At 39.7% G+C, this 9,704-nt stretch overlaps 1 protein-coding gene across 4 annotated transcripts in view; it reads right to left on the reverse strand.

Annotated features, from left to right (window-relative positions):
• Window positions 1-25: 25 nt before the first annotated feature.
• The window catches only part of SNX25 (sorting nexin 25), a 133,403-nt gene continuing 123,724 nt past the window's right edge, over window positions 26-9,704 (reverse strand). For all 4 annotated transcript variants that reach the window (XM_032413637.1, XM_032413635.1, XM_032413636.1 and 1 more), the window contains 5 exons: window positions 8,694-8,811; window positions 5,252-5,318; window positions 1,801-1,982; window positions 1,186-1,286; window positions 26-628 (listed from right to left, as the gene is read on the reverse strand). In XM_032413637.1, coding sequence (XP_032269528.1) covers window positions 548-628; window positions 1,186-1,286; window positions 1,801-1,982; window positions 5,252-5,318; window positions 8,694-8,811 — 549 coding nt within the window. In that variant the 3' untranslated portion in view covers window positions 26-547. The remainder of the gene's footprint in view (window positions 629-1,185; window positions 1,287-1,800; window positions 1,983-5,251; window positions 5,319-8,693; window positions 8,812-9,704) is intronic.

The raw sequence follows: 9,704 nt of genomic DNA on the forward strand, positions 1-9,704 counted from the left end.
TTTTGAGATGTAAGCACCTCAGTGATTCATTTTTTTATATTTTATTGCTTCAAATGCTTCAAACTATGGGAAATCTTTGGTAAAAATAAAGACAATAAAATTTTCACGATAACTTTCCACAAAGCATTGCACAACAATGTTCTTCAATACACATGAAATAATACAGGAATGTTCAGAGTCCTCAGTGAGGAAAGTAACTGTACAATAGTCATAGTTCTTCATTTTAAAACAAAACTGTTTTCATAAATATTTAAAATATTTCCTAGGTTCTTATCACATATTAACATTTGTATTTCAATCAGCATGTTGAACTTTATTTATATTATTATTAAAATAAAACAATAATAACAGAAGTGTGTTTTTCTGTTGCCTGTGACAGCATTAAGTACCCCCCTCCAACCAATTCTGCTCACGTCACACAAAACTAGAGGGAGGTAACTAACATAGAAATCAATATGGTTCTCAATCAAGCCCTCTGTGGAAAAGAGGGAAATATTTCATGTCTATTGTTACACAGACATTTCTCTGGTGGTTTATTTGTGCAGTCTCAAACTTGACCAGCTTTCAGTTGATCTAAATGACTTCTCAGCTCAGGACACAACTCAATTAGCAGCAGTTCCATCAGCACCTGAACCAAGAAAGAAGAAAAAAAGTAGGAAAATGTGTGGTTTTTTTTTTTTTCCTCTAAGGATTTACTCAAAATATTTATGTCTAAGAGAAAAGTCTCATTTTAGGTCTGAGATGATTCTCCAAGAACAAGCTATTCTCGAATGAATGGAACTAATATTATATAAACTCCATTTAATATCAGATTGATTCATTTCATGGTCTCTTTGCCATTATCACATCATCAATAGTTAATATTGCTAATTATAATCAGACAGATGGCCGGGAAACAGTCTGCTTTCCTGAAATAAGAAAATTAAGCAGTCATGCAAAAATGTCACATGCATCTCTCACATGAGAGAATGAGAAAGTTGCACACGCTGGAAGCACTCTTTCTCTTTTTCTTTTACCGAACTGAAAAACTGACAGACAAAGATGAAGCAGAGTAAATAAATGGGTTCAGAGTTACAAGTTACAAGAATGATTAACTATGCAAAGGTTTAAATCAACCCCCATACGTAAACAGAAACGTAAAACTGAATTAATAGCTGATCCTCTGGTTGGCTTTAAATTACTCACATATAAAAGATGCTTATTGGCTCTTGTTTCTTGCAGTGCATTGAATATTTTTATTATACCATGACGGGCGTTTTGCTGTCCAACAAGGCTCTGAAGCATATCTGGAAGATTAAGTTTACATTCTATGCTGTTACTGATAAAGTGCACAATCCATGCACATCCAGTGAAGGAGACAGTACATGATGTGTACGCAACAGATAAAGGGCACTGGGGCATGAGGAACATGAACGATTAGTTCTTTCAAACATTTAAAGAGAAAATAAGTTTATTTAGAATTTTTCAACAGAAGGCATTTATACAAACTACAGTTTTAATACATTGCTACCCAATTAAAAATTAACCTCTCTAAATAGTATACTTCAGCAGGATTTTTAAAGTACAAAATTTATTATCTGCCCTAAAACATTTTTCTAGTTAAAGCATTTTATAACCACTACTGTTCTTAAGATTCTCAGTAATAATTTCTTAGCAAAGGACATGTTTTAAAAGAAAAAAAGTGTGATCATTTTTCTTGTTGTAAATAAAGTCTCCTGAGAGTTATAAGTGAAAAACGCCTTAACAGGGTTGACATTTGCTCTTCATCTCTACTTTTCAGGATCGGAAGCCAGGCCTCACCTGGAATGTTTTCCAGCAGCTTCTGCTGGGCCCTCTGTTTTGCTGCCTGACTTTGTTCTTGGCTTCGGACTGTGGTCGCTGGCGCCAATCTCCCATTTGGCCAAAAAGCATCCCGGAAAACATTGATGTAGTAAACCAACATTTGCTCACTGAAAATCCAGTTCACTGTGTCCCGGATTTGTCTTTTAAGAGAAAAATATTTCTTGGATGAGGGTTTTAAAAGTTGTATACTCTATGCTCAAAAGGCATTTATCAATGAGTAGGTGAAGATACAGCCTGATCTAAATGTTTGATGAATAAACTAGGAATTGGATTTTTAAACTCTGGGTCTGAAAGATAGTCTTCATTCTGGCGGTACGGGATGGCCATTCATTCCGTGAGCTCACATTTCCCTTGGTACCAACCTCTCCAATTATCTGCCTGCCATGTAGTACCCTGCAATATGCAAGGACAAGAACCTAGAGCAGACCGACTGGTTTGAAGCTTGCAGCTACTCTAACTGGGCACGGTACTTAGTACACTAACTTCTCCATGAAGTGGTACAAACTGAAAACATAAGTGCATTTTAAGACTGTTAAAAGTGGTCTGGGAAGCTTCCCTGAGCTCCTGAAGTCTTGGGGGAAGAACCTGGCTCTTTCACTAGCTGTCTCTTGGTGTTGCTATGGCAGATCATGCTGGGCAGAGTGCTCTGACCCAGAGTAAGCTTTTCACACACTCACTAGGCAAGGGGACAAAAGATACTATCTTTCTCTTCTTTTTTAAAGATTTTATTTATTTATTTGAGAGAGCAAGAGAGAGCACAAGCGGGGGGGAGGGGTGCGGTGCAGAGGCAGAGAGAGAAGCAGACTCCCCACTGAGCAGGAAGCCTCATGCAGGGCTGGATCCCAGGACCCTAAGATCATGACCCAAGAGAAGGCAAAGGCTTAACCGACTGAGCCACCCACGTGCCCCAAGATACTACCTTTCACCTTAAAGTGAAGGCCTTTGAAAAGATACATTGCTATCTAGAGTATTCCACGTTTCTCTGGGAATGAAAGTTGGGCAGACACTTGACTTGCACGGTTACAAATAAACGGCTTTTATCTGGTTATCCAGCTCTTCCCATAACCCCATCTCATTAGTCATTAGTAAGATGGTAACCCATTCCAGGATTTCTGCTGCCAAGAGACAACACAGCTCATAAAGCCCAAGAGCAGGGGTGAGGTTGGGGGGGCAGGGTAAGGGGGAAAGAGTCATCTTGACAGTGCCAGAAAGATTTGAAATTTCAAACTCAATTCATGAATAATAATAATAAATCAAAAAGCCCTTCAAAAATCTGACTTCCCAATCATTTAAAGAGACAATGTAAGGTTTTCAGAAACAGTATCTGAAATAGAGATTTGAAGCCCTAGTACTTTGCACAGGAATCAGTTACTATCGATGTCTAAGCTCCACCGTGAATCAAAACTATGTTAATTCTGTTTGTACCTGCATGTCTCCTAAGATACTTCCCTATACTGCTTAGAACTGGGCAATTCAGTGGGTGGCTCAGTTAAGCGTCTGCCTTTGGCTCAGGTCGTGATCCCAGGGTCCTGGGATCGAGCCCCACATCGGGCTCCCTGCTCTGCGGGGAGCCTGCTTCTCCCTCTCCCTCTGCCCCTGCTTGTGTTCCCTCTCTGGCTGTCTCTCTCTCTGTCAAATAAATAAAATCTTAAAAAAAAAATGTAGACACCTGGTTTTTTTCTGTACTCTTGCTTTGAGTTACTAACTGGCACTACATCAAGAAATTAAGTAAGAAATTAAGTATTCAATTTGCAATTTAAAATTAGGTAAGTGACTCTTACAAAAGGCCATCACCTAAGTATTTTCTACCAATTTAAGTCTGACTCTCAATTAGCCAAAACCATAGGAAGCTTTTGAATCAATTCTGGCATGTGAAATTATAGTTGGTACAAGGCAAGAGGCACATATTGTACTGCTGCTTAATTTTATGATGTGTCATCTCTGCTAAAGGCAAAAATAGCAAAGGGCCAGGTGCTCCATCATTTCTCTACCTCATAAAAAGCCCATTGAAATGAACAGCCTGAAAACCCTCTCCGTGATGCCTCTCCTCCAAGTCCCATGAAAGTAACTGCCAAATGGATTCACTGCTCACAAACCACAGCTGCTCATTTTATAAGTAAGAGCCCCTATCGTAGACAGGAGCAAGGAAAGTATGCATGATTCGCTGAAACCAAAAAGGAAAATAAATTAGCAAGTCTGGAGTACTGAGAAATATAGGGCCACTGTGGAATTTTCTTTATCTAAGGCCTGTCTACATGTAACAGTTAAGAGGTTTGCGTTAGACTGAAATGGTAAAGTTATACAGGCCATACTTCTGATGAAGACACAAGCCTAGGATACTAAGTCAACTAAAGAAGCCACTAATAAGATCTTAGAAATTGAAGCAAACTTTTGCTTATGACCACAAGGACAGTATATTCTATTTGTGAACGAGTAAGAAGATAACCTGTTCTTCACTATGTTTCCCTTAAAAATTTATGATCTATATGATAAACATACATACAAGGTTATTATGATGGTTTTAACAACTAATCTTTCACTTGGGAAAATCTGATAATTTCATCTTAAAAAATATTTTGCTGTACAAAAAAGTGATTTCTTCCCCCTTATCTTTTAGCATAAATGACTCATGTTTTTATTGTGCAGGAAGTCATAATGCTTATCTCTTGAAGAGTACTGGATAGAGAGTTAAACTCTTATGTATATGGATAATGGACTATAGCTTCAAATATATATATGGCTTACAATACTGTTATATGAAACACACATATATCTCAATGGATGGATATTAAGATGTTAACTAATTAGAGCAATTACCATTTTAATGTTACCCCAACTTGGAAAAAAAAACATAGGGTTTGCATTTCCCTCCAAATAAATACCTGTCACGTGATGCTCATCCTACTTTCATGCTGGGTTAGAGTCTAAGCCTAAAACTGATGCCCATCATACAACATAAAAACTCTGTGCCCAAGATACTCAAACTGGTCATCGTGATCAAGAGAACTTTACAGAACTTTTTGGTTTTTCCTTTTGTTTTTTTAATTTTATGTTTTTAAGTAATCTCTACACACTCAACATGGGGCTCAAACTCACAACCACAAGAGTCTCATGCTCCACCAACTGAGGCAGCCAGGTGCCCCTACAGAACAGCATTTCCTGACCCTTTCAGCCAGAATGCTGAAGCTAGCTCAAGCTTTGATCATCTAGTTCACCATGCATTCTAGGGGAGAAATTATTTCAGAAACCTGTCTCCCTATCCAATCTTAGAATCATAGCAGAAACAACATGAGAAAATACAAAACCTTCAGCTAGAGAGATCACCGGCTACTCTACCACGAGTATAGTAATTTGACTACTAAGGCAAAGAGTAAGGCAAAAATTCAAAAACTAATGTCATGCAACTCACTTGTTGATGGTTCTTCCAAAAGTGACCTGAACGAGAGCAATTAATGTTCTTCTCACCCATTTAAACACTGAAATAGAAATCAGAGGAAAAGAATTAGCACAGTATATCACAATTATGACATTTTCACAGCTGCAAAAAGCATTAATCTTACCATTTGACTCAATCCAAGTCCTGACACCAAGTCAAGACTATGATATCTGCAGAATCTGGGTCTAGGTTCGCAAACTTCTGCCCCCAAAATTTCTCCTAAGCTTTCATTTTCTACATAGCAACTGAGGAGATAAAACCTAAGAGTTTTTATAGCTTTTCAATGCCTGAACAACAGCTGAGCTAGCAAGTGGAAATAATACTTTATTTCACATATCCCCAGGCTACTTACATGTCTGTTTTCTGTTAGCAGACAATGCAATGCCTATTTTAGATTTCTGTCTGGCTTGTGGAACCCAATTTTCTCACACACTGCTCTGAATGAGAAACATCTGTGGTCCAATATTGACAAATATTTTGAAATATTAAAATGAATGAGTGGGTCTAAGTTCCCATTTGGATAGTAGGTTGCAGATCACTGCATATTTTTATATATTTTATGCTTTTGGGAGAAAAGTGAGCTGCGAAGAGCCAGGACCCTGAGTGAGAGGTGGGTTCAGCGCTCTCTTGGGCCACCTTGCAGAGCAGCCTGGCACAAACCACCTTCTCTGAGCCTCAGTCTCCTCATCTGTTTGAAGACAAGAGTAACATGTGCTTTTCTGCTTTAAGGATCTTGTCGATATTTTATGTGAGTGTTGTGAAAGGTTCTACAGATCTGTTATTATTAACATGGAGAGATATCTTCTTTACAGGTCCAGAATATGAACATAAACCAAAACACGGCAAAGAAATGCTATGAGGATATTTTAGGTCTGCAAATTGGAATCTAAACCAAATTTTCCACCTATATAAATTCACATCCATTCATTGAAATGTTTAGCTACTCACACATAAGCAAATGAGAAATTCAGGCTTGGCTGAGTTCAGGGCTCCTGTCCAGTAGGAAAACCTAAAAGGACTAAATTCACAAACCCTTCTGTACAAAGGAAACCACCCAAACAAAATCAACAATTAACACCAACTTGGCACCAGACTTGAAAACATTCTAAAGTCATTTCTAACTTTTTAGATGGACCTAAGTGTCCAGTTAAAGTAGTGTGGTTAATCTTTCAAGTAAGAGTCAAGTCTTGGAATCAGAACCATGCTTCAAAAGTGCCTTTAATTTTTTATGGAATTCAGAGCATGCTGATAGCATCCAAACGTGTTCATTTTAGGCGGGCATTTAGGCTGGGAGGAGCATGCCTGCCAGTGTTGATAACTTCACTCTGGCTTTCTAGGGCAGGAGCGAGGCAGCTCACATGCACAGGGTCTGACGACATAGGGCAGCTGTAAGAAGAATGCCTGACAGACAAGTGAAAGTTAATTTTTTAAAGGCTGTCTTACTGATGCCCTTTTGTACACTGAACTAGAGCAGGAACCAGAAAGTGTCTTTGGGGCAAATTCTCTCTCATCACTGATATATGCCTTTACTACTTTCTTCCTAGCCTCTCCCGGTCCCCAGTCCCCAAACCACACAGGAAACAGCCCTAGTATTTATTCCAAAGACTCATTTGTTCAGAGACAGAAGCAGCTGCAGCAACACTAGGATTTTTGCTGACGGCAACTATGTCACATCTCATTATAAATGACGTTCTATTTATTCCCCTCTGAAATGTCACTGGCAAAACCAAATATGCTTCTGAGCAGGCACATGATGGAGGAAATCCACGCTGCAAAGACAAGACTTTGTCTTTCAATCTCTGTATCACGAAGAGCACACTGCCAAAAGGCTAAAATGCTGCTTCCTCATTCTTATCAACTCTATGGGAAACAGGGAGGATTCATGATTTAATGGGCCAGATTTCACTGAGGAAGAGTCAGACTTTGGGTGAAGAACTAGTTGTTTCTGCCTACATTGAACCAAGGCAAACATCAGTATATATCTTAGTCTAAAATATGGAACAGGGACAGCTTTTTCATCTGAAAGCCTCTCTAGCATTTGGATGATATTCTCTCATGGTTATTTCTTAATTTAACTATCCCTCATTTCTAAAGTTCAGCTTAGTTCCAACTTTTCGTTACTGAAATCATGCTAAAATGAACACCCTTATGTATAAATCTCTGCCTGTAGTTTAGAATTGGGTCTACTGCTTAACGTGAATTACATTTTTGGAACCCCTGTGTTGTAAATTCACTGAAGGAAGAATCTACATCTGATATACTTTTGTTTCTCCTACAGAGTGATATCTAAAACAAAGGCTCCCAAAGTGTTTGCTGATTGTTTTAGCTGTGGCTTACTGATGACCAAAATAATTAATTCTGGCACTTAAAACTAGTCCTAGCCCACCTTCTTCACCCCAAGGGAAGAGATGCTAATCTGAGCAGACAGGGCACCGGACAGTCAGTCACAGGGCAACATTTACAGTACTGGTTGGTGGCATTACTGTGCTTTTGCCAACCCTGACCCCCTTCTGCGCCTCCTCTTCTAGGTGGTGAGGTGTGCCTTGAGGCACCTGTCCTAGCTCTAGCTAGTCCTGAGGCTCTGCCAGGTGTGTGTGGGCAGAGGGTCCTATTTAGGACTCAAGACTTGGCCAAGCATTACCGTTTGACCTTTTACCCAAGGACCACTTTGGGAGAGAAACACCTGTGTGGGTCTTAACAAGAGTATTTTAATCCTGTTTGTGCTCTTGTTTCATCTAAGTACATCTTCCGCAAGTACTACTAGGGTAGTATTTCTCAACCTTGGCGCTAACTCTTTTGGACAGGACAACTCTCTGTTGTAGGAGGCTGCCCTGTGCATTGCAGGAAGTTTAGCAGCATGCCTGGCCTCTACGCACAAGATGCCAGTCGCACCATCCCCCAAGTTGTAACAACCAAAAATGTTTCCAGATATCACCAAATGTCCCCTGAGGGACAAAATTCCCGTGCCCCTCCAGTGATAACCACTCATCTATGGGAACAACGGTGTAGCTGAAAGGCAAGGTCGAGGCATGCCTGTGCTGACCACAGTACACCCTCACAGCACCAAAACCTCACCCTGAACAACATGGCTACGCAAAATTGTTTTTTGTATACCTTTTGGTGATAAAGCAATGAGGCTATGCTAAATCACATAAAAGAAATTCAAAGCATTCTATCTGTATTCAGAGGAACATGGTATAGGGTAACTCAGGACCCAGAGATGATTATCTGTCCTAAGGTCGTGGCCTCAGATTCTACCATGGTGTCTGGTTGGCTTTTAAAAGTATTTGCTGTTGAGTGAATGGACATAAATATACATCTGACTCAGGAATAAAGGGATATTATGAGTGTATGTGTGTGTGTGTGTGTAAACACTTAACAGCAATTACCATTAAATAATAACAAAGAAGCTTACTTCCTCGAAGTTCAAAGATCTCCCCAATCAACATGAAACACGGTTCAGCCAAGGCGTCTTTCCTCCCATCCACATCATCACCATAATCTGACAGGTCACTGTCCTCTTCTATCTCCTCCTGGGGGTACAGAAAGGTCAAAGGAAGCAGATCACTTATCCAAGAAAGTTGGATTTCAAGTGTAAATTCCAAACTATGTGCTCACATTTCAACCTTAAATACTCTTTCAACTTTCCTGCATGCAGAGAACTATGCATTCTCAACAGAGGGCAAAATGTGTGTCTAACCTCAGGGAAAAGCTTGATGTTTTTTTTTTTTTTTTTAATTTTTTATTGTTATGTTAATCCCCATACATTACATCATTAGTTTTAGATATAGTGTTCCATGATTCATTGTTTGTGCATAACACCCAGTGCTCCATGCAGAACGTGCCCTCCTCAATACCCATCACCAGGCTAACCCATCCTCCCACCCCCCTCCCCTCTAGAACCCTCAGTTTGTTTTTCAGAGTCCATCATCTCTCATGGTTCTTCTCCCCCTCCGATTTCCCCCCCTTCATTCTTCCCCTCCTGCTACATTCTTCTTCTTTTTTTCTTTCTTAACATATACTGCATTATTTGTTTCAGAGGTACAGATCTGAGATTCAACAGTCTTGCACAATTCACAGCGCTTACCAGAACACATACCCTCCCCAGTGTCCATCACCCAGTCACCCCATCCCTCCCACCCCACCCCCCACTCCAGCAACCCTCAGTTTGTTTCCTGAGATTAAGAATTCCTCATATCAGTGAGGTCATATGATACATGTCTTTCTCTGTTTGACTTATTTCGCTCAGCATAATACCCTCCAGTTCCATCCACGTCGTTGCAAATGGCAAGATCTCATTCCTTTTGATGGCTGCATAATATTCCATTGTATATATATACCACATCTTCTTTATCCATTCATCTGTTGATGGACATCTTGGCTCTTTCCACAGTTTGGCTATTGTGGACATTGCTGCTATAAACAT

Source organism: Phoca vitulina, unplaced genomic scaffold (genome assembly GCF_004348235.1).
Source record: "Phoca vitulina isolate PV1807 unplaced genomic scaffold, GSC_HSeal_1.0 scaffold15, whole genome shotgun sequence".
NCBI classification, from domain to species: Eukaryota; Metazoa; Chordata; class Mammalia; order Carnivora; family Phocidae; genus Phoca; species Phoca vitulina.